Genomic DNA, 26,023 nt, shown 5'->3' on the forward strand with positions numbered 1-26,023 from the left:
TATTTTTAAGTTAAATTATTGGCTTTTATTTCCGCGAGCAGAGCGCGATTCGCTGGTCGGAATTGCAAGTTACAAGTGTAGTAAAGTGAATAGAGAATGAAGGATGTTTAGCAAGGATGGCGCGGTGGTTGGTGGTTCGCTAGAACTCCCCCGGGAAAGATAATCGGGGGGAGGAGACGCCGTCCCGGTGGTGGGGGGACGGGTTGATTATTCCCAAGCGCGTGGACTGAACGCTGTGTGATCCCTGGCTACTCAGTCCGTTTGGTATGTGTTTGCGCCTGTTTGTTAATGTATGCCTGTGTGTGTGTGCGCGCCTGTTTCTTAATGTGTGGCTCTGTCTGTGCGAATGTGTGCAGGCGCGGGCGGATCTTAGTGCGTCGGTGTGGGTGTGTGTTTGTGTGTTTACCCGGTATAGCCTGACGGGCCGTATTAAGATGAGGGAGAATGACGACGATCGGTGTGCACTTCAATAAAGCCCGCAATCTGTGTCAGCTGCTCCCCTTGACACAGGTATCTGCGGAAACGTGAAGCCAGTCACTGAGAAAGTTCCACCGTGTGACGGATCCCCTTCTGTGTCTCGCTACAAATTTCCATATTGTTGGGGTTTCCAGTCGACTTCCTTCCTATTCCCACTCATGTAGCTGCTCATGAAACTCCGCCGTTTCGAGCCGCGCGGTCCAAATGACGGTCGTCTGCAGATCTTGCGCCGGCCCCGCCCATTCTTGGATGAGGATGAGGATGGTTTTGGTCTGTAATGTTAGATAGCTCATCCTCGAAGGACTTTTGAACAAACTGCCGTTGAGCTGGACAAAAATCAGGTGCTGCTCACTGTACATGTCACGTGACAAGTCCTGCTGGACATGCTGCTCAAAGACCCTGTCGTCTACGTTAGAGCAGGAAAGTCTAAGGCGATTTGATTCGGTGCGTCGGAAATCTTTCATTGTTGTCATGTTTTGATTAAATTAATTGATTATTCGATTACTCTGATTATCCACTCATATCCATTATTTTAGAACTTATGTCTTCAGCTCTGGTGCTCCTTTGAATATTAATAAACTTAATATATTTATGCACAATTTCAGCTTGACACATCAAACTGCTACCGATATATTGATCTCATGCATCTCTAAAGACCAGCATTATTTTTTACTTCGCGATCTAGTTAGTTACCTCGAGGTTTCGATCAATTTCTTGAAAAAAAGAACAACACTCTGCTGCTAAAGAGGAGCGTCTCTCAAAAGCATCATAGCGCTAAGATTATGTGCACATTATAGTGAGTATTCTGCACCACAAAACAGACAGCTTCCCAAAAGCATCATCACCGTAGCGCTAAGACCATCACTGTAGCACAAAGATCAGCAGGTAGCACTTGCATTATGAATGTTGGTCAGGTTTCCCCTACCATCCTGCACATTGGGAATCTGCATTCTGCCACTGCTACTTTATCCATCCATCTGCAGCATGTGAAACAAGAGAGCTTTGCAAGCTGGAAGCAGGAGTATCTTTCCTTACCGTACAAAAATCAATTCTGATGCTCACATACCGATGCATTGAATCGCCACTAATTCATCAAGAAGCGTCGATGCATCTTTACACCCCCGTAGTGCACCTCATAACATGGGCAGGTGGCGTTAGGCCTCAGTCCCTGTTATCGGATGGCCTGTGAAAAACTAGAAAGGGGTTGGATCGCATTCCACAGTGATCCTGTGAAAAAAACAGAAAGCGGTTGGATCACGCCCCATTGTGACCCTGTGAAAAAACGAAGGGGTTGGATCGCGGCCCATAGTGACCCTGTGGAAAAAACGAAGGGGTTGGATCGCACCCCATAGTGACTCTGTGAAAAACCAGGAAGGAGTTGGAATGGCACCCCACAGCGACCCTGTGAAAAACCAGGAAGGAGTTGGATCGCGCCCCATACCGACCGTGTGAAAAAATAGAAAGGGGGTGGGTCACGCCCCATAGCGACCTTGTGAAAAAACTAAAAGGGTTTGGATCAATCGGAATTGGCGACCGGCAGAAAAACGTCGGCACTGGTTGTAAGAGCGTTTAGGGACGTCCGTTTTCATATTCGGTAAACACAGGGACAGCGTGCTAACGCACTTGTCTGCAAACATGCCACAGCAGAGGAAAGCCAGACGTCAGTCTACAGGCGGGGGGGGGGGGGGGGGGGGGGGGGGGGTGGTCTTTTCATAAAGATTTATTTCATTAGAAGTGGCCTAATTATCATGAAGACTGGACTTACCCACTCAGGCAGAGAATTAAAAACCTTAATTATATTGTCACCTTTTCTCCCTGTGATCTCCGAGGCCCTCTGACTGATCCATATGGTCTAATTGTCAGTGATGAGAGGGAGGGAAGAAAAACGGATGGGACCTCTGTGGAATGGAGGGGGGGGGGTAAAGTGAGGAGGAGGGAGAGAGAGAGAGAGAGAGAGAGAGAGAGAGAGAGAGAGAGAGGAGACAGGCTGACACCCGTACCAGTGCACAGCTGGGCACCAGCTGCAGCCGCGGACATTTTAATTAGGGAGCGAGGGGACAGAGTGGGGGGGGGGAAATGGAGCGGGAAATGTCTTGACGCCTGGCTCTGCACCCCTCAAAGGACCCCCCCGCCCCCCCTACCCCGCATCCCCAAAACGCACATGGCAACCATGCCTCCAGCGGAGCAGCCACGCCCACACCAGCGAGGGGGCCTTTGTTCCTCTCACCTCGCCGCCGCTACCGTCGGGGTGCCTTTGCCCCCCCCCAGAGCTTGGTGGGGGGGCTGACTGGTCTCCAAAAACATCCCGCTGTCTGTGGCCCAGGCGACGCTGACCTGCTTCCCCACCGGAGGAAGGAGGGTGGGGGGGGTGTCCCGCTTAGTCGTAGGGTGAGATCCCGGTGGGAGGTGGTGGGGGAGGGGGGCACGGCGATGCTGATGTCATAACCTTGAGCGGGTGAGCGTCTCCGGCACGGCGAGTCAGCCTGGACCGGCGCTGACAGCTTCGGAGATGAGAGAAGCTGTCGGAGCGCCGCTCGCAGTCAGCGGGATAAAACCGCAGTAAAGAGACAGCCCCCGTGACCGAGGGAGGGCCTCTCTCCGGTGTCACTGCAGTCCTGCCCAGCTCCCAGCTCGGGGGTGCAGTCAGCTCCTGTAAACATCTGCAAACATCTGTAAGCATCTGCAAGATCTTAGGGCCGATAATTTTGTCTTTCCTATAATACTTCAGCTTTTGGGTGAGTGTGTGTGTTTGTGTGTCTGATATGTGTCCAGTGAAAGACCAACTGTGAATTCCCTTCAGTGCCCCCTGCCTCAGAATTGCTCCACCCTCATTGCGATCCTGTACTAGATAAGTGCTACAGAAAATGGACGAGTGGATGGATGGATGGAATATGGGCTCATGACGTACTTATGGACATGCTAATGCACAAAGGTGACATTTACCTGTCAGTAAATAGATGTTTTGCCTATTCATTTGTTTAATGTGTGTTGTTACGCATTTCTATTTTAGGCTGAAACATTTTGATCAATAGGGTGTTCTAAATGCGGCTAAATCCAACTTACGTAGAATTTGACTCACAGAAGGGTTTGTGGACCAGATTACTGCAGTGAGGACCTTCCTGTGGTTTATTTACACGTGAGTGACTTTTGAATATATATATATTTTGTAAACAGATTTCCTGGGCACCTTAAATCCCATTATTTTTAATGAAATGAGACGTAGGGAAGCCTCAGGAGGCCCGGTGGATTGTGGGTACGGCGGCGCTGCCGATAATTGCGTGTTTTGCGTGCCGGCTTTTGGATTGACACCGTTTGGCGTTAGCGGGCCGCCGAGCATCGCGCCGCTCGTCACGCCGCCGTCGCGTGGCTCTCTGTCTCCTCCACGCCGCCCCCTGCTGTCAGATGCGCACCCCCAGCCTGGGGTTAAGGACCCCAGATCACTCCCACTCTGCCTGCCCCCCCCACCGCTCCCCGGTTGAGTGACAAGCCGTGGATAAACACAGAGAGAGGGAGGGGTGGGGGGACAGATAGAGAGAGTAAGAGGTTGGGTGGGGGCAGGGGGAGATGGAGAGAGCTTGTAAGTTAAAAAAAAAACATTGGGTAAAAAAAGCATTATGGTCCCATTTGGTGATGGGAGGGGGCTTTAGGAAAAAGGATGAATACAGAGGCCTGTGGGCAGTACCATCAGCATCACCCCCCTCCCCATCTGGGACAAATGTAATCTGGCTCGCTAAGTTGGCACCCCCTCTGAAAATGGCACCCTATGTTGCCTAATGTGTTGACCGTCCTTTGGGGACAGATGCAGGGTGAGAGTTTTTTTTTTTTTTTTTTTTTTTTTTGGGGAGGGGGGGGCACTGATTTACTGGTAGAATGATTACAATGGCACCACATGACTGTAATGCTTTAAGGTATGAGGGCCCTTCTCTTGTGATTTAGGTGGGTGGTGTGCTGATCTGGGATCAGTGCAGCACAGGAGGGCCTTCAGGCTGGAAAGGGCGACGATCAGTCAATCGCCCTCCTTCTTGGAATGAGAATCAAGCTCATCTGCAGACAGAAAATGAAGCACCGCCTCTGGCTCAATCTGATTTGATCATATCGCCAGAGGGAAAAGGCGACTTCCGGCCAATGAGAAGCGCTGGTTCAACTTTAAGGCTAATGGACGGCGTGCGATTGGCAGCGGCTAGGCGACGGTGTATGTTCCGCTCCTGCTCTGCCATGTGACGGTGGGATGCTTTGCGATTAAAAAAAAAAAAAAAACATAAAAACATGGAAGCCACGTGCGGTGTGGGAGGTGCGGGGTGGCAGAACGGGGCGGTAAGTCTGCTAGCGGTAAAACGCTCAAAAAAAACACCCACCTCCCATTATGCTTCTGGGTTCTAAAATCCAAAATGTCATTCTCAATCCAGTCCTGTGCTTAGCTGAAAACTTTTCCCAAAGTGTTGTAGCTGAAACATAGATGAGTGCCGTTTGTCGTACATGGTGGTGTGCTCCTGTTGGCTAAGTATCGATAAACTGGCTACTGATTTGACAGAGTATTAATCACGGCAAAACTAGACGAGACATTTTAATACCCATCAGTCATTGTGAGCCCCTCAGTTTCCATCAGTCTCCAGGTGAGTTTTGCAAAGGCTAGGAAGAGTTCAGAAGTTCAGGGGCGGGATCTGGCATGCTGATGTCATCAGGAGTCCCTCCCCCCACTTTGATTCCCAACATTTTCTACCTACCCAAAGGATGGGAGATTCCCGTAAAACATGTCACAGTCTGATATGACAATGTATGCGATCAAATCCATCTATCTATCTATCTATCTATCTATCTATCTATCTATCTATCTATCTATCTATCTATCTATCTATCTATCTATCTATCTATCTATCTATCTATCTATCTATCTATCTATCTATCTATCTATCTATCTATCTATCCAAATCCACGCATACAGAACACAGTTAAGGAGTGATGCAAACACATTATATTTTTGTCACATTGTGCTAATACTGATGCAACTGAATTAATGGATTTGAACAAACAACGCTGCACATATTTTGTCGTGCATTGTGATGATAATGTTTCATATTTATAAAAAGGCACAGAAATATATTACATTATATTTACCTACCCCCCTCCCCATATAATTCGTTGTAGACACAGGTATTTATGCGGCTCTAGGCGTACATACACAGATGCTTTCGGCAGACCTGTTCATGGTCTGTTCTTGCGTCTGACGGGCAGTGTGACCCCCGCGACCCCCCCAGGCACGCGCAGGGGCCGCCTATCATCTGCGTGTCGTAAAAGCAAAGTTGGGCCCCCGCTCTCGCCACTCCTTAACCTCGCGGCCCTGTCCTGGCTCTCCCGCGGTGCTCGGCAAAGTGGGTGTGGGGGGGGGGCAGCCGTCGCCTAATTAATAAATGAAAGAGGCACCAGGGGAGCCCCAGAGAGGACGGCTGGTCGTGACATATCTGTCGGCGGCTCGCTAAAGCATTAAATGGCCATTTTCTGACAGAATGACTCTGTGTGTGTGTGTGTGTGTGTGTGTTCATGCACGTGATTAATAGAAAGCATCTCTGTTAAAAAGTGTCTTTTTATGTTTAACCTTAGTGTGAGAGTGTGTTGGCGTGCATGTGCGAGAGAGTGTCTGCCTGCGCGATGGAGAGGAGTAGGAGCCGGAGCGGGAGGAGTGTACGAGAGGAAGGGAGGAGGAGAGAGGGAGAGAGAGAGAGGGAGGGAAAAGAAGTCAAGTATGTGCAGGGAGTTTTTCCCCTCCGTTTGACGGCTGGCGGTGCCTCTTGGCTGCTTTAATTGGGCCCGGGATGAGTTTCTGCAGACAGGGCCATTCATCATGGGGCAGAGACTGAAGACAAATCCGCAGGGAGGGGGTCCGGGAGCCGGGGAGCACGGGGGGCTGGGGGGGGCTCCTGCCTGTCAGTTCTGACTTTCACTTTTTCTAATTTATTTATTTTTTTGCTTCACGGATGTCAGTTTCACGGGCGGGGAGGAGTGGATGGGGGGGTGGGGGGGGAATGGGGGTGCAGGAGGGCGGGTGGGAATGAGAGGGTAAGTGTGGGGGGGGGGGGGGGACTCGGCCTTTCAGGAATTAGCGCCGCTATTAGCTTAACATGCTACGTTTATCCCTGTCACGCGGGCGCTGTGGCACACGCACACGCGCCGGCGGGTTCGCCACGCGCCCCTGACGGTGTCGTTTGACATTTAGATTTTGCTGTGGGGTGTGGGTGGGGTGAGAAATGACATGACACTACATGGCTTGTTAAGAGGGCTGTTTGGAAGGTTCTCTGATTTAGTGATCTCGCTCCCTCCTCCCCCCATGTAATGTACTTAATAACAACCTCTGATCAGACTCCGTCGCCGATGCCGCGACTCACGGCGGGCAGCGAGTCGTATTTAACCGCGCCAATACGAGTCGCTGTTCACCGGCGATTCAGATCAGCGTGACGGTAAGGAGGAAGGTGAGTCATGGCTTAAGCCTCATAAACCTCCGTTAAAAAAAAAGAATAAAGGATGATCACTAATATGAACAAATGAGCGGGGCAAAAACGTTATTTATCAATTTATTCCAATTTGCGTTTTTTTTCCTTCATCGGCCAGTGGATATTGAAATTAATTCCGAAACGGAAAAGCGGAATTTTAATGCAACATAAAAAATCTTAATTAGACACATATCAAGTTGTAGCGCCGTTAAATATTGATATATGAATAACAGAGCGTCACTCGATAACCGAAAAATAACCGTGAGGGGGGAAAAAATCGAAACTGAGAAGCAAAAAGAAAGTGAGAGGATAATTAGGAATCATTATCGTACGTCTGGCCATTGATCCTCTTTTAGGGCTCTGTTAAATTATGATAAAGAAAGAATGAGCGTGTGGTATGTTCGATATTTGTACTGAACAGAACCTGCGAAATATTTCAGAAGCGGAAAGCTGAAGTGGAGTTAGTATGGATGCCGGATACTGACCGAAGTAAAAGACCATGAAATCATGACCTGTAACTAACAGTAAAACCCTACAGGCATGAAATTGTGTGAGTTATATGCCAACGAGGGAATGATGTGATGTTTCCTCAGGTGACCGAAAGGCCGTGCACAGAGATCTACACTGGGCTGATCCTCGGGATCCGTAACGCTTTCGGTCCGTCTGAGCGTTTCCAGTGATTGTCCGTCCGTGGCAGTTTCATGCTAAGTTTCCCGTGAGACACGAGGGAGGGGACACTCTAGGCCACAGCCGGATTAGCTTCTCTGGGGGCTCTGGGCTAATCTGCGTAGCATCCCCTCCCAAAATGGGCCGCCTGAACTATTTTTTGAGCCAAAAGAGAAACAAGAGAGTTTAAAACGACGCAATGTCAATAATCAGCTATTGGGCACGGTTAGCTGGCGGAAAGACTTTCCAAGCAATGGAGGTTCTGTCCTTCCTAAGGTGCTGCGGGGCCTATCCTGTAACCTCGGGTAGCCTAGGCATGAACTTGGCCTTGCCCTGAACAGGATGCAACCCCATCTGCATAATTTGGGCAATAAGAGGCACCAATCCACGCATCTTTGGGCCACGAGAGGAAACCGACACAAACATCACCACCTGCACACACCTCGACCTGGGAGTAGGGACTGAACCCACAGCCCCTGGAAAAGTGAGGTCATGCTGCCCCCCTCTGCAGCCCCCAAACACACAGTCAGCTCCAATGTTACCTGACAAGTCATCACAAAAACCAAAGGCGTCATTTATCTCAACATCGGCAAAAATGCCACGACAAACTAGTTGGAAAAAAGCTACCATTTAATTACTAGGAACAGTTGTCCAGTGACCAGGAAAATAATGATCACCCCCTCGATGGACGGTGTGTAATGTGAAGTGTCACCCTGAACTAACAAATTGGCTGATGTTCTCAGAGGTCAGGGAGGTACAGCAGTAACGTGGCTTGGCAGCTGCACCTCAAGCAGCCTGCCAAATCGGCCAATTTGCTCCAAATTAAGCCGGCAGTACGTGGCGATGTGAATTATCTCAACATCAAGCATTCGCTCTCTCTCTGTTCTAAAGCCGCCTGCCCCCCCACCCCTCCGTCCCGTCCCGTCGGCCCCGACAGGCTGCTCTCGGAAAGCATCCACTTCCCGCAAATGAGAAAAGACTTCCTCGTAGCCAGCCCCCCCCTCGCATGTGCTGCAATTTCTCTCACTTATCTGTTCGTTTATATATTTATTTAAATCCATTCCCCGCTTCAGGTTCGATCGTGTCAGCCCCAGGATGTCGAGGTGAAGGGTAGGACCCCCAGAAGGGGAGGGGGGGGGGGGGGCGAACATATAAAAGATGAGATTCTCAAAAAGACAGGGGTTCAAATAAATTACTCTGAGAGGTTGGGGCTCTGTGCTGGTAATCGGAAGGTTGTGGGTTCAAATCCCATGGTCAGTGAGGATTAGGCCAGGCCCTAACCCTCCAGGCATTGTCTAGCCCTGCTTTATCAAAAAAAATTACATGTTGCTTTGAATAAAATCATCTTAAAAGCTCTTAAGCATTATATTTTACAATGTAAAACTTATCTTCTCTCAGGTGACGCTCCTGTGTTTTACAGACTCCAGTTCAATCCGACCCTGTTACAAACGAGGACCTCACTCTGGAAAGCCAGGAGTATTCTGCCTCCGGAAACACTAAGCAGGTGAAGGCCCACAACAATGGGGGAATCACACAGGGCGTCAATCCTGGCTAATTATACATTTAAACTCCTTACATCTTATTATAAGAAGTAATAAATATTCTATTTCAATATAAACCAATGTAAGACAGCTTGACATTTTACTGGAGGAATCTGAGTTAGTTACCTTGTTAAAGAGGACAGCTGTGGGGCCCCTGGGGGGTTTGAGTCAGAAACCTCCAGCGTACAAGTCTGTTTGAACACCTGCCTTCTGACATAAAGAGTCGTTTAAACTTCCGTTGACAGCGGAAGGTTAATACGTCATCTTTTAACAGTATAATCTGTAAATAGAGCCTCGCCTTCCAAAATGGAGTTCCATTCTTGACAACATATTCAGCCTTGATGTGAAGATCCAGAATATCCCCCCCACCCCCACCACTCGGCACGCGCCCCCGCCGCAGGCTTCGCCTCCCTGAGCTTTCTGACCTCCGGCACAAAGATGGTAACGAGCGGCGTGTGGTCGACATCGCCCGACTCACCGCGGTGCATTCCTCGCCAGCCGCTTCTTCTGCGATTAAAGGATCCCTCCCCCTTCCCTCCACCCTCACGACCCCCCAATATGCGAGTGAAAGGAGCTGCCTCCATTTTGTCAGCCGGCTCACAGAAAAGGGAGCTCCCCCCTCCCCCGGATGAATTTCATGCCTGTGAGGTTTTATTATTAGTTACAGGTCACGATTTTATGCTCCTTTACTTCTGTCAGGTGTCTCCCTGAGAGGTGACTCCTACGTCTCATTAAAGGGACGGCGCCAGATGAAGCGCTAAGTTGAAATGAGTTGAAAGGCACTCCCCATGCCAGCTTCTGGGCCTCGGGCTTTGTGTGTCAAACCCTGACCAGCTCAGCGCTGGCATGCCTGTCCCGCGCCCACCAACACCATCCCCTCCCGTCCCACGCGGCCTGCGCTGAAACTTCGCTGCTCTCCCAGATCGCCGCCGCCGGCCAAATAAGGACGATCCGGGTGGGGAGTTAGGTCCTGATTTGTTTCCCATCGTTGTTGACTCCAAACCTTGAGATGAGATAAGATGAAGCGTTCTTGATCCCAGGGAGAAATGCTGGTGTATACAGCTGCGAGGTAGATAAAGTGTGAAATGATGGCACACATAGTGCAGACGAAGAAACATGTAGCGCAGAACAAAACAAAGTGAAACGATGGTACACATAGTGCAGACAAACATAGTGCAAAACAAAACAAAATCAGTTGACGGTAGACAGTGCAGACAAACAAACGTGTAGTGCAAAACAAAGTGAAACGATGGTACACATAGTGCAGACAAACAAACGTAGTGCAAAACAAAACAAAATCAGTTGACGGTAGACAGTGCAGACAAACAAACGTGTAGTGCAAAACAAAGTGAAACGATGGTACACATAGTGCAGACAAACAAACGTAGTGCAAAACAAAACAAAATCAACTGATGGTAGACAGTGCAGACAAACAAACGTGTAGTGCAAAACAAAGTGAAACGATGGTACACATAGTGCAGACAAACAAACGTAGTGCAAAACAAAACAAAATCAACTGATGGTAGACAGTGCAGACAAACAAACGTGTAGTGCAAAACAAAGTGAAACAATGGTACACATAGTGCAGACAAACATAGTGCAAAACAAAATCAGTTGATGGTAGACAGTGCAGACAAACAAACATGTCGTGCAAAACAAAGTGAAACGATGGTACACATAGTGCAGACAAACAAACGTAGTGCAAAACAAAATCAACTGATGGTAGACAGTGCAGACAAACAAACGTGTAGTGCAAAACAAAGTGAAACGACGGTACACAAAGTGCAGACATACATGGTGCAAATGAATAAAAAATTCACGGTACAAACACTATCCTGAAAAAGAATACCAAGGAGATAAATAAATATAAATAATTTTCAATTTATTTTCCAGTGACTGGCAGCAGAAGAACTTCATACATTCAAATTTCAAAATCGCTTGGCCTACTTTGCAACTTTTTAAAATGCGGACCTCACATCCGGTAGTTTAGTTTGCAAACAAAAATAGCCAGACTCTTCGCTTTTAATTCTCCCAGCAAAAGAGGAGAGTTTCCTGGAGATTAGCGAGACAGGTGACACTATGTCGGATGAGTGACCCAGCCTTGGGTGTCCGACACCAGCTCAACGGGGGGGTCTTTCTGTCTGCAGGGGGGCGTCCAGCGTCACTTTGCATCTGCTTGTCAATCGAGTGAAAAGCCTTCATTTAATTTCCAAGCCGCATGGATTAAAGAGGTCACCTCACCATTTTTCTCATCGTTTAAACTCTGACTGTTACAGCAGGAAGCAAGCAGGAAGGCTTGCTAATTACTAATGTCCAATTAATCCGCAAAGAGCCTGTAAAAGATAACTGAGAATCTCATATTTGCATACAAAGAGTCAAAATACTTTTTGTGTTTATCAGAATCAGACTTTCTGTTCATAGCTGACTAGGGATTCTAACTTGCTGACTATTAAGTATAAACATATCAAAACAATAAACAGGGATTCGACGTTGAGAAATTTGGCCCAATGCCAAGGGAGAGTCAGCAAAAACCCAACAGAGACGTAGCTCTATCTGCGATTTTTATCTTGACATTCTTTAATATTGTACATCTTTAGTGGAAAATCTGAGCCGATTTTTAATTCTGTCTGGAAGTCCACACTTTGTATCAAAATGTCATTAAGACGTTATTAATAATCTGGAACCAAACTTGGCTGATTGTATAAGTAGCTGTCTGCAGTGGACTTTGGAGCCACTTGCACTTTCCTTTCTGACTGCGATTTCTGTGAGACACATCGGACCCGACAAACTTAGCATGTTGCGAGCGCCTCGGCGGTCGCCGTCATCCAGAGTCACTCCTGGCGGGACCATCTCAGCAGCTGGTAAAATCAGAAAAACCAGTTAAGGCTCCCTTTAAAAGGCAGCGTCGCTGGCCGCTCTGGGGCATCTCTTCTGTGGGGGTGGGGGCTGTTCACCTCCTCCCTGCTCTCCCAGCACCCGTTACGGCTTCTCATCTAATAAGGGAGAGCAATTACGGTGCGACTCGGCGGCCCGGCTCGGCTGCTGCGCTGCCGGCCCACACTGAGTGGCGTTAATTTGCCTGACTCTTGCTCCCTCTGAGGAACTTCACCCGCTCTCCTAAGAGGGGGCGGGGGGGGGGGGGGGGCAGTGGAACAGCTCACCCTTATTATTCAACTGTTTTTAAATAAGCTTTTTGGAACATTATGTAAGTAATTTTTTCCCCCTTTGCCTGGAAAAAAAAAAAAAAAAGTTTGAAGGGAGTTGGGCTCGTCCCTGCCTGACACCGGAAAGGCTCTGGGAAGCGTGACGGCATCGACTGAGCCTCCCGGTGCAGCTTTTCCGGCACTAGGGGGTGGTTGGAAATTAGGGCTGTCTACGTGCCAGTGGGATTTCAATAGCGATGACGTTGGCCACCCAAGGCAAACTTCACATCGGCACCTGCTCCCTGCCCCCCAGCACAGACTGTCTGAGAAAAAGCGAAATTAGGCAATGAAGGGGGGGTGTTGAAGTTTTGTATGGGGGGGGGGGGCGGGGAGTGCCCGTGGTTTGCTAAGTCAGTACCCCTTTTGAGGATTGAGCACTATAGACCTGTGTTGCCGACATGATTGACTGGCTGTGCCCCCCAGGGATAAGCCCCTATTGGCATCCTGGCTCCATTTCCCTCCCTCGCTGTGACGGCCTGCGGGCTGTGGAGGGGGGGTGGTGCCCTCCCTTGCCATGCCCACACACAGGCCTGGGCACCGGCCCAAACAGCATCCTGGCTGCCACTCGGCCTCAAGCTGGGTATATGTTGTTTAGCATGCATGTGGCGTGTCGTTCCGCATGTGTCCCATTATCACCCGGGTCCCCACCACCCCCCCCACCCGCCTGGGACTCTGGCCAAGTGCCCCTGGGCCGCCAGCAGGACAGCCGACATCGCCCTGAGCCCCGACCCCTCCAGCCCGGCCCCCACCCATCTGGGCTGGAAGTTCAGCTTCGGCATTTTTGGGGGGAGGGGGTCATGGTGTATACCTTTCGACTGTAAAATAATCAGAAATATCATTATTTCAATATAAAAGAATTGAAGTAAAGGTGCAATAATTAATATTCAAAGTTTGAAGCTGACTGAGACCAATCTTTACCATCACAAATAACCCCTAATTAATTCATTAATATTCTACCCATCAGCCACCAGTCACATCATGTGACCTTCATGTGAAAACCAATCACCCAGCAGTCTGCGGGTCACATGGTACATGAGACAGAAGCCATTGAGATGAGCACGACAACAGGAGAGCTTTTCACTTAAAAAAAATTACTTTTATTTTTAGGAACCAATAAAATTATGGCAAATATTTACAAATAATTACTTTTGCTTCACATTACTGGTACATAAATCGATAATTCACAAGGACAGTCACTCAGGTGAACAGATGTACATATATACTGATTAGCCTACAATCTCATAACATTGCAGGTTTGTGCTGAGTCATTCTCAGCTGGCTGCAATTCACCATATCTTATAAACAAAAAAACCTGAAATAAAATTAAATTTCTTGAAAGAAAAAAAAACATAATAATAATAATAATAATATTAATAGCAATCAAAATAATAATGATATTTAAGTCACAATTTCCAGCTTGAACAACCCGGAAAACAAAATCAGAGAGAGAAATGAATCGATACTGTATATCTTTGGCAAATTGGCCCTGTTGTAAGTACATTCAAATATTATGACACGAAAAGCAACACACGACACTAATAAAGAACACCGAGTTTGTTTTAGCTACTAGAAAATTGAATAGAAAACATACACATTTCTTAAAGAAGGATCCTTTTTTCGTTGTCGTCTCCATCCTTTTCAAGGCATTTTCAATGTATTTTTTTTTTTTTAACTTTTTTTCAATTCTTTACAAGTGACGCTTTTTTTTCCTTTTTTAAACTGGCATCTCAGACTTTGGTGGATGCTATAGATATGTATTCGTATTTACGTGTTTCTGTGTTTAGCTATTTTTTTTAACGTCGACGAGTTTCGATTTACAAATCCGCCTGCTTTCCTCACAGCGTTTTTTTCTCCAAAAACCTAGTCGGTATAAAATATCCTCAACACTCCAGAACAGAAGAAGCCACGGACACAACATAACGAGGGTTTACAGAAAGGCCACTGTAAGGTGAGAACCAGGACATCTGTGTTTTTTTTTTTTTGGAAATCCTTAGTAAAGGCTAGACCCTCCCAGTCTGGCATCCCAGCCACCCCAGTTGCAGCGAACGAACCGCCACCCCTCCGATTCCGAAATCTCGGTAGCCCGTCGCGGTGAGCGGGGATTAGCGTCTCAATCTGTCGCAAGATGATAGGCTGCCAGTATCTCTTGCGCCTAGGAACCGAAGGATCCCGGTATGTAAACGGAGAGACGGGACGTACGAGAGTGACTTTCAAATTTTCCGAGGTGGTCTCTCCCATTGCGCAAGAAATTCCATTATCAGCTAACAAAACTCCTCGGTGGAGTGTGGTACCTCCCCCCTTTTCATTTTAAATAGTTGCTGAGCTGTTCAGACAGCTATAAAGGCCTAATCCTTGATGTCCCCTGAAGCAATCCATAGCTTTGCATGAAATGGGATCATTAGAATCACAGACCAATTAGCCCCTATAAAATGTGATAATATTTGCATGTAGGAATAGACAGAATAAAACAGTCCTTTATTTCAGCGTTTAATCAAAAGACGCAAACCCTTGCTATTTCATGTGTCATAATGTGTGTTCCCCCCAAACATTTAATTCTTCAGTTACATTAAGAGAAACTTTAACATGTCACACTTGCTGTTTTGCGGCTTTTTTTCATCTCACGGGAGTTAAAAAAAAAAAATCTAATAATAATTCTTTTTGTACTTCCTGGAACAGACTTATTAAAATCGCAGAACTTCAACAATGCGTTCTGCTGAATCTAATGAGAAGAATTATACATTGTGATTGGCTCAAAGGGATTTTTTTGTCAGTAGGAGCGAATGGTTAGCAGACCAAAGAGTAAGAACAAAGCCCAGAAAATCAATTACCGCTGTAATGAAGTCACTTTTTGCTTCATTATAATTCCGTTTATAATCGTGCGCCCAACTCGCTGGGCGTTGTGCTGATAGATGTGTCGAGGCGACGGGTTGCGCAGTAGTAACAAAACATCATAAATATACCTCCTCTGATTTGCATCCTAGATTATTCATGAGGGTCAGTATGAAAATTGGACAGGGCCCGTGAATATTACGCCCACTTTTTTGATTTTATTCAGTATTTTTTTTAAGGATTTGCAATTTTGAATGATATCGAAATAACCTTTCCTAAGGAGACATGGGGCACGTTTTTTTCAGGGAGGTAAGCACATTTGATCTTGCGGGAATGGGGAGCGATCAGCTGATTTTATGAAGATGGAGAGGATGGTTTCTGATGTCGCAGCAGGTCTACGGTCCCTGAGGGCCGGTATCCCCCCCCCCAACCCCAACCGCCACAGAGGACACAGCAGGTAAGGAAGTACACATCCCCAGTCATGCCTTTCAGAGTGTTAGCATGACAACTCTGCTGTGCTTCGCTTCACCTGAGCTTGGGTCAAACCAGGGTTAGGGCAACCCTCTTTAGATATGGATCAACTAGCTAAACTCGGTGTTAACTGCTAGAGGAGGCCTAAGCTGAAGGTTCTGTTTGCTGTGTCCCCGAAGCATTGATTTGGACCTCAGACAGATAACAGGAGTTCAAGTCAGCGGAACATTCGCAGAAGGTCACATGCCTATGTTGGGTGCTCGTTAAGAGCCATACAGCAAACAGACATACAACACAGGAGGACACTGGGGATGAGAAATGGTCCAATGGTGAGGGGTGAAATCTACACTACAATTCTGCTATGGTATGATAACACTGTCTAGCAGTCCTGCACTTCAGGATCAAGATTTGAGCTCCTAAGAAGTTCAAACCAACAGAACAAAAGTCGGGGCTGTTTGCGGTTACAATACCAGAGCCCTAAATCTGAATTGCATACTCTGCAAATATGTTTTAATACTGCTTGTAGCATCATAATTCCATAAAAAAAGCTTCATAACCCAAACCAAACAGGCAACTTGGGTCTTGATTGTGCTCCGTGACTACTGGCATACTTGTGCTGAAATAACCCCCTAGACTGAGTTTTTCCTGTCTGTCGAAGGTTCTGCGTTTAGTGCAATAAACCACATGACCATCAATGGTTGAATTTCCCAGCTGGAAATCATTAAACATTGGCAGCTTTTTGGGGACGTCCAAGTCCACTAGATGACTTTGGGTTGCTGACAATCACAGGAGAGTAGGGTATATGAGAATGTCACTGACGCTGAGAGAAGGCACTGTCCTGTAAATTAGCTGGTGTACTTCAGGTGCATCGCTCCTTGGATGGAAGGAATAAGGTCAATTTTAACACTGCTCTGATGGTTCCATGGGTTGCGTCTACGCAAGTTAGCCTAAGAAATGCATGAATTCACAAGATGATGCTTACATTCAGAAGATAACACTGCAACACATAGAGGAGACATCAAAAATGAATCGGACTGCCTCACGTGATTTAGGTTCCAGATGAGGTTCCAGAACTTCACACGCACCGCTTTCCTGTGCCGTGATGATTTCATTCAACCAAACTGAAAGCTCGAACGGGTATTAGGCAAAATAATCCTCTCATCTGGGCTCAAACTAATGCTCAAACTGATGCTAAAGGTCTTACTTAGCCACAAAGGGAGGCGTTTTCAATGAAGGTTCGTCATACTTTTGGTCATGTATTGTGTCACATGGTTTTACGGCGGACCAGAGGATCTTGGGACACAGTGTCTCCCCCCCTTGCCACGCTGCGGCCTTGCAAGCGGGAATCTACAGAGATGGCCTCCCCCTGAGAAGCACCCTCCCCCTGAGCGGCACTGCCAGTGAAGGCATTCATCCTCGGACGCGGGTCTTCAGTTACCTTGGAGGTCTCGACTTGTCCCCTGCCACTTGCGTAAACTACGGTATGACGTGGAAGTTGCACTGGGTATCAAGATACCATGCACTTTTTCCGTGTCCTCAATCTCTTATGGGCAAGACAGCCAAGGATCACAGACAAGAGGTGGCAACTAAATTTACAAGCAACTTGGGGAGAAGTGCAACTGGGTGATGGCTTCTCACTATGGCTGTCGTGGGATCCTGTGTTTCATTTAACGTATCCTGCTACCATACTCACTGTCACACACCATCTACAGAACACTGGTCATGTTTAGGCTACCATAGAAATATATTAAACTCTTCACCATCTAAACCCATTTAAGACACATTAAAATCCTACTCAAATGCTCTGCATATAGAGAGAACCTACGCTTCTGTGCTGTAAGTCAGTTTTTGGAGTTCTGTACATACTCGGTGTACATATATAAATATATTCCTATACGTATAGTTTTTACATGCTATTGGATACATTTGTACTAGTTAGTAGTGGTACAGAGGAAATGACGTCATTCTGAATGCACTTCTAACAGGATATCAAGGTAGGTTGTCTGGAGAAGACGTACAACATTGTTGAATGTTGATTGGGCTCATTGTTGTTGTGCTTTAGTCTTGCTTCCCGGCACAGCACAATTCCGCGCCACTGACTGACATTGTCATGGCCATCTGGCATGTTGTACTTCCAAACTGTCCTGTAGCGCCTATGTTCTTCATTCCCTCAGAGCGCTCTTTAACTCTTGCCTTTCACCAAAGCACCCTTTCGGATAATGCTGAAGGTCTTACCCTGAGTAAAGAATTATTTCAAAACGTCTGGTACGAACGAGGGAGCAGAAATTGCCACGTTTCCAGCTGATAAATCACCTCACGGTTTCTCTCCATTCCCCCTGCCCTAAATCCAAAGCTGGTGTTCTTTAGCTAGATTATCAAACCACTGTACCCTGCACACACCATGTTATCGGCCACTATTGTACTATTTTCAGACTATTATATTTGGCTGGCCAAGGTCATGTACACCAGGCCATGCTTGAAATGATGTTGGAGATCTGTGTGCTGTTCTATGTCCATATGTGAATTTGCAGCAGGTGGGTGTAGGCCTCTCTATGTGAGATACAAAAACATCAAGGGACATGATGTTCAAACTTCTGCTCCCCCAAAAGGACATTTTACATCGAGAAATAAGCTCGATGGGTCTCCGGGAAAGAAGAGTCACTGTGTACACTCCGCTTCCCCCCTCCCACCATCGAACCCGAGTTTATAACGCACCCCTCCATGTGTCTCAACAGTCTAAAGTAGCATTTGGAGCAGGACGTCAAATCCCCCAGGATATGAACAGGAAAAGAAGCAAGAGGGAAGTCAGCAAGATGTTTTGCATCTGTGCTTCCCCATAGAATGCATGTAGATCAATATATGGCAAGACGGACAGCATCATCTCACACCAAAGCCCTCTGCAGTTGAATCTACACTGAGCAAATGGCACTCCAGAAAAGAAAATCAGCTTCATACACACACCGGCACAGGACCCAAGTGTCTACACAGGGTTTTACAAAGAAAAGATTCTCAATTCCGCCAGAGGATTTTGCCGCCAGCTCTTCATCAATTCAATCATCATCTAAACTGGCAAGACCACTTCAGTTCAGCCACTGGGAGACTCTCAGGCCAATATATACTCATTAAAGACGGATAAACGCCGGGCCTCGTTCCCGGGGGGAGAAAATGGTCTCTTTGTCTGTCACCATAGTGGTCCCATCCTGCAAACCGGGGACACAAAAGGGGGTGTGAATGGGTGTGGGGGGGTCACCGCCTCTTATCAGCGATGTCCCCTGGAGGATACATTTACTGCGATTTCAAAATGGGATCTTAAGCTGAGTTAAGAGTTGAATCTACTAAAAGTGCTGGGATTGGAATATGGTGGGATGAATACAAGTTGCCTATGGGAGCAGCGGCCTTGTGAGGAGGGTCTCTCAGGCTTCCACCTGCTTCCTGATCTCCGTGAACTTCCTGTCCTATTAGACCAAAACACACGGGACTGCTACCACTGGCGAGACGGGTCTGCTATTTCCACAGCATGTTCACCATACAGCCCAGGTACCCGCCCCATGGAAAACCCTGTGCATGTTCAGTGTGGATGTCTGGAATATGGTCTGGGGGGACATGTTAGTGTAATGTGAAATAAGTCCCCTGGGGGGGCGCTCAAGAGACAACTGACTTCCTCTGGAGGCAAGGGGTGGTACACGTTACGTTGAGTGGCACGTCAGGACGGAGGTGACAAAGGACAAGGCAGATGAAGAAAACCCATGCGAGAAGTTGGGGTGATGACAACCATTGTTGTGTTTGCTGTTATTCTGGAAGCTGGCTGCATACAGGAATGATTGCCGAGATCTCGTATGCTTTCTCCTTTTCTACTCGTCAGCGGAAAAATGAAATGCTGAGTTTGCCACTTCCGGTGCTGGTTGCTGTCGGCGATTACTGGTCAACACGTTGGATTGTAAACCTTTGATTGGTCCATGTATGATGGGTGGTTTTGAGGGACAAATCGGTACCTTTTTTTTATGAGCTGTCAGGGTACCACCCAGCTCTCATTATCGGCATCAGTTTGGCGTTGGGCACCTCTGGCTGGACAGTGACCTTAAGGCCATCTATGTTTCTCTTTTTTTGGATTGGAGAAGGGTTGAGGGAGGGTTGGGGGGAGCATGTGTCATATTTAAAGACCTCAGGCTGGGGTCTCGGAGGCTGCCCGCGAGAATGCCTGTAGAAAAAGGCATTCAGAACGAGTGAGTCCTTCTCTCCCTCCACCCTCTCAGCAGATTTACGCGGGCTGGTGCTGGTGCTTTTCCTCCGTCGCCCCCCATTCCTCCCCCACCCCTGGGGTGGGTCAGTGGCGGTCGTAGGCAGTGGTGGTGGCGGCCGGTCCTGCTCCTCGGGTGGCAGCACTGTAGTAGTAAGGAGACCCTGTGGAGGAAACAAGAAAACAGTCCTGAAACTGTCAACCCCAACAAGCAGAGCAGACATCTTCCCTAGAAGTAACCTCCCCTGATGTCTTTATCTCACTGCTGCTGATGGACAGCGGGATTATCCAGTTAGAAATCAGAACCATTTCCAATTCATTTACATTTTACACATTTAGCAGACACTTTTGTCCAAACCAAAATACTAGTCAAATAGCACATTACAAAAATACATACAGTTGAAGAGTAAACTAGGCATATGTGCAGCTAGGCTGAGCTTCCACTGAATTCCCAGTGTTAGCAGTATTGGAGTAGGAGCTGCAGAACATCTTCCGAACAAAGCAAGAACCTAAATGGACAATTATTCAATCAGCTGAATATGGTGCATTGATACTATGGTAGAAAAGACAGACCATCAATACAAGGATGGATCAGCCAGGATATTGTGTTATTCTCTGGGTCATGTTTCTGTGTCTTGGGAGTAGATGAAGTCCCTTGGACATTGACAAACTCCAGACCAGGTACCATCTGTGCCAGGGGAAGATATTGATAAACTGGAAAGCTATGGGTAGACTCTTTCAATGCACATCAGCAGGGGCTACAATGTGTGTATATAAATCGGGACGCTCAAATTCATGCAACAGGACAGTTATGGAAACACTCATGTGCAAGGCCTCTATGCTGAAAAGGGAATTCAATCCTGCAGTCGGGACATGGACAAAGGCGTTTCACTGCATTAGACTCAATCCTGCAGTCGGGGCATGGACAAAGGCGTTTCACTGCATTAGACTCAATCCTGCAGTCGGGACATGGACAAAGGCGTTTCACTGCATTAGACTCAATCCTGCAGTCGGGGCATGGACAAAGGCGTTTCACTGCATTAGACTCAATCCTGCAGTCGGGGCATGGACAAAGGCGTTTCACTGCATTAGACTCAATCCTGCAGTCGGGGCATGGACAAAGGCGTTTCACTGCATTAGACTCAATCCTGCAGTCGGGGCATGGACAAAGGCGTTTCACTGCATTAGACTCAATCCTGCAGTCGGGACATGGACAAAGGCGTTTCACTGCATTAGACTCAATCCTACAGTCGGGACATGGACAAAGGCGTTTCACTGCATTAGACTCAATCCTGCAGTCGGGACATGGACAAAGGCGTTTCACTGCATTTTACTCAATCCTGCAATCGGGACATGGACAAAGGCGTTTCACTGCCTTAGACTCAATCCTGCAGTCGGGACATGGACAAAGGCGTTTCACTGCATTAGACTCAATCCTGCAGTCGGGACATGGACAAAGGCGTTTCACTGCATTAGACTCAATCCTGCAGTCGGGACATGGACAAAGGCGTTTCACTGCATTAGACTCAATCCTGCAGTCAGGACATGGACAAAGGCGTTTCACTGCATTAGACTCAATCCTGCAGTCGGGACATGGACAAAGGCGTTTCACTGCATTAGACTCAATCCTGCAGTCGGGACATGGACAAAGGCGTTTCACTGCCTTAGACTCAATCCTGCAGTCGGGGCATGGACAAAGGCGTTTCACTGCATTAGACTCAATCCTGCAGTTGGGGCATGGACAAAGGCGTTTCACTGCATTAGACTCAATCCTGCAGTCGGGACATGGACAAAGGCGTTTCACTGCATTAGACTCAATCCTGCAGTCGGGACATGGACAAAGGCGTTTCACTGCATTAGACTCAATCCTGCAATCGGGACATGGACAAAGGCGTTTCACTGCCTTAGACTCAATCCTGCAGTCGGGACATGGACAAAGGCGTTTCACTGCATTAGACTCAATCCTGCAGTCGGGACATGGACAAAGGCATTTCACTGCATTAGACTCAATCCTGCAATCGGGACATGGACAAAGGCGTTTCACTGCATTAGACTCAATCCTGCAGTCGGGACATGGACAAAGGCGTTTCACTGCATTAGACTCAATCCTGCAGTCGGGACATGGACAAAGGCGTTTCACTGCATTAGACTCAATCCTGCAGTCGGGACATGGACAAAGGCGTTTCACTGCATTAGACTCAATCCTGCAATCGGGACATGGACAAAGGCGTTTCACTGCATTAGACTCAATCCTGCAGTCGGGACATGGACAAAGGCGTTTCACTGCATTAGACTCAATCCTGCAGTCGGGACATGGACAAAGGCGTTTCACTGCATTAGACTCAATCCTGCAGTCGGGACATGGACAAAGGCGTTTCACTGCATTAGACTCAATCCTGCAGTCGGGGCATGGACAAAGGCGTTTCACTGCCTTAGACTCAATCCTGCAGTTGGGACATGGACAAAGTCCTTTCTCTGTATTATACAGTACAAAACAGAAATTAATAAGGTAATGATTCAAAGTTTTTCTAAGAGATAATTTTTTTCTGGCCAAAGAAATAGTACAACACTCTCATATATAGATATATTGTCACTAAAAGGATCTTCTCTGTCCTGGCACCTAGTTGGTGGAATGAACTCCCCCTTGATGTCCGAACAGCTGAATCCTTGACTGTCTTCAAGCGACAACTGAAAACATTCCTTTTTCAGAAATACTTGAAGTAGTACAGTACTTCTGTATTCTTACTCTAAGCTCTTTTCCTTGTTTGTGTGTATATATATATATATATATATATATATATATATAAAAATTTAGCACTTTCCCAACAGAGTATTCAGATAGATGGTATAGCCTGGGTCCTTATTGAGCTTGTATCGGAAAAATTCATCGCAGAGTCTCAAAGCACGTATGTAAGTCGCTCTGGCTAAGGGCATCTGCCAAATACTGTAAATGTAAAAGACTTGTAAAAATGTAAAAAATGTAAAAACTGTAAAAGACCTAAAGCTGTAAAAAATCTTAATAACAGAAATAACAGGTTTTTTTCATTTTGATTTTTTAAAATCGTTGCATGTTGTTCCTGCTTACTCTGTGGTCGCACATGCACTCACCGCCGTTCACCTGAAGGAGGTGCTGTGGGTTATCGGTCAGAGGGTGCAAACTACTTGGCAATCCAAATTGGTCCGGACTGGCCTTCCCAGCTAGGCCAACACAGATGAAGCGTCTGTGGCCTAGAGAATGGGGCAAGTCCCCTAGGACTGTCAAGGTGGGTGGGGGGGGTCCATTGGGGAAGGGGGGGGGGGTTTAGCAGGCCATTGGTAGGGAACGTCCACTCGCGCGTGGGCTCTAAGATTTGAGGCTCCTCTGGGATTCACATTCTGTGACCGTGAACCAGGACCAAGTAGCACTGCATACTTCTGCAGTGAAAGAGGGGGGGTGCTTCTGGCAGTGCGATCACTGTCAGATAAAATTTAAACCCTCTTTCGCTTGTCCTGATCACCACGAGGGAAAAGTAACAGTTTCCAAAATAAGGAATGAATCCTGATCACAGCGTCGGCCTTAAGTGCTGATGAGCTGGTAAGATGAAACACCTTTAAGGAGCCCGCCGGGCAGCCGCTGCGTCATTATTCTTCATTAGGGGGAGCCAGAACATGGAGGAAGGGATGGAGGGACTGGTGGATGTGTGTGTGTCCCATCTGAGTGAGGAAAGATGCAGAAGAGCGGTGTTTCGCTAAGCTAATGGGCTAATAAGGCCATAGCTGTGTATTTGCACAGATGGGGGGGGGTCACCGCGGGGGCGGGGCCTAGCCATGAGAAATGAAGAGAAGAATGGCGGGGCCTACAGAAACGGAAAGGAGGGCGGAGGATGGAAGGAGGCAGACAGAGAGATTCAGATTGCGGGGCATGAGTTGGAGAGTTGGGGGTGTTAAGGCCGTGGTTTGCATGGTCTTCTGCGCCGTCATGGAGGACAGCATGCTGACGACCACAGCTAAATGCGACAGCGGGCGGCAGCCAACGGCCTTTCTCCATGTAGGATCCCTCTCATCATGCTTTCTCTGTGACTATGGAGATCAGCTGTCAAATTCCATCCCAGCATGCTCAACCCTCCTCCTATCAATCTCTTGCACGGTTTACTAATAGCAACTAACCACCATGCGTGGAATTCATCACATGACTGTGACAAACACATTAATGCTGTGCGAGAGCTCAGATCCAATCAGAGCTGGACTTCTGAACTTAAAAGGCCATGCCTACTCATGGCTGCCCTCAACACTGGGGCAACATTCGTGCATCGCATTTGAATAATTTAAACATGGCAACATCTGTCCTATAAACTTCCAGACTGAGGGTGAATCGATTGCCTGGCTTGGCGGTTAAGAATTACGGAAACGTAAACAGGGCCCTCAGGTAGGTCACGGGAGGCTCCATAGCCAGCGATTGGGACCCAGCGGAAGCAGAAGGCAGTGTGACTCTGTTTAGCTATGAGACCCCTCCCCCTTGCCCCCGCGTCCCAGCATTTCTGAAAGTGACCTCCCTTTGTATTCCAGCCGCCCCCTGCCGAGTGTGCTCCCTACGTACCTTGCATTTGGCCCGACTGACCGGCAAACAGCCCAGAGGTGCATCCGATCTCGGGGCCCAGGCGCGAGCCATAGTCTTGCTGGAACACTGAGGGGAGCAAAGGACACTGGATGGGTAAGCGATATGGGGGGGGGGGGGGGTCTTCATAGTCTCAATCCTGCCACACCCTCAACTAATCGGTGACACCACCTGAATGTCAAACACAGACTCCGTGTCCATATCTGTCTCCAGGCCAAGAGAACCAGCTTTTCTTATTGGAACTCAAACTACTGCCTGACACTTCATAGCCATGCTAAATGACACCCAGTGTCCACCTCAAATCTCAAGTCACAAATCTTTCACTACAGTAACGACAAACAAAATTAATTCCATCTGGAAACTTCTGGTATATTGTAAATACACAGGCTATAATAGATACCAAGTTTTTTAAGTGAATTACTTAATATCACAAACAAGCTGTACAGAAATTATTCATATTCATTTCATACTGCATACTGCAATTAGCTAAATCCACATTGCATACTGCAATTACCTAAATTCACACTGTATACTGCAATTAACTAAATTCATACTGCATTCTACAATTGCCTAAATTCATACAGTATACAGCAGTTAGCTAAATTCATACTGCATACTGCAATTAGCTAAATTCATACTGCATACAGCAGTTAAATGAATTCACACTGCATACAGCAGTTAACCAAATTCATACTGCAATTAGCTAAATTCATGCTGCATACTGCAGATAGCTAAATTCATACTGCCTACTGCAATTATCTAAATTCAAACTGCATAACGTGATTAGCTAAATTTATTGTATATGCAGTTAAGGTCAGAATAAATGTTGTAATAGACACGGACAGAAAAACACATACATGGCCATACAGTGACACTAGCACCAGACAGCGGTTAAACTGTGACCACCAAACCCCCCTCCTCTGTTTGGGATGCAACACACGTGTGTACAGCACAGACTAAAGCTCTTCTGTAAACCTGTTTCAGCTCAGCTGTTTGCCTTACAGCTAGAATTGTGTCTATTTTGTTGAAGTCGAACCCGCACTTTGGGGAAATATTGGTGTGGATGGGACCCGGGGCAGAGAACTCGATATAAATTTTCAACAGAAGTATCTCTGTCCTTTTCTGCCTAGGAACTCCTTCGTCACAAATGTACTGAAAAACTTGTAACCTTTGAGGATCTTTTTAGAATTTTGCTGAATCGAGTTTTTTAAAAAACGAACAGTCAGATGCTAGTTCAGGGAAAGATGTTAACATGTAAAAGTTCCCACTGCCTTCTGCTCCCTGGATTTCATCTACTAATTTCCGGACGTTCTGAAGCACTGCAGATTACGGCTTGGCAAAAGGAGTGTGAAATGCAGCTGTACTCAAGCACAAGAAATGATGAGTAAGACTCCATGGAGAGTTTACAAATATAACCTAACTTGCAAAATTCTTAGATTATTCACAGTTTCACGTATTTGAAATTCATCCGAGATCCATGATATTGCCCTCATCGCTTACTCTGTTTACTAAAAATGCGG

General features: G+C 47.2%; 1 protein-coding gene across 3 annotated transcripts in view; it reads right to left on the reverse strand.

Moving 5' to 3' along the window:
- Window positions 1–13,446: 13,446 nt before the first annotated feature.
- The window catches only part of LOC125705069 (paired box protein Pax-5-like), a 62,325-nt gene continuing 49,748 nt past the window's right edge, over window positions 13,447–26,023 (reverse strand). For all 3 annotated transcript variants that reach the window (XM_048971404.1, XM_048971403.1, XM_048971405.1), the window contains exons 10-11: window positions 24,486–24,572; window positions 13,447–20,073 (exon numbers count right to left, since the gene is read on the reverse strand). In XM_048971404.1, coding sequence (XP_048827361.1) covers window positions 19,997–20,073; window positions 24,486–24,572 — 164 coding nt within the window. In that variant the 3' untranslated portion in view covers window positions 13,447–19,996. The remainder of the gene's footprint in view (window positions 20,074–24,485; window positions 24,573–26,023) is intronic.

Source organism: Brienomyrus brachyistius, chromosome 12 (assembly GCF_023856365.1).
Source record: "Brienomyrus brachyistius isolate T26 chromosome 12, BBRACH_0.4, whole genome shotgun sequence".
Classification (NCBI taxonomy): Eukaryota; Metazoa; Chordata; class Actinopteri; order Osteoglossiformes; family Mormyridae; genus Brienomyrus; species Brienomyrus brachyistius.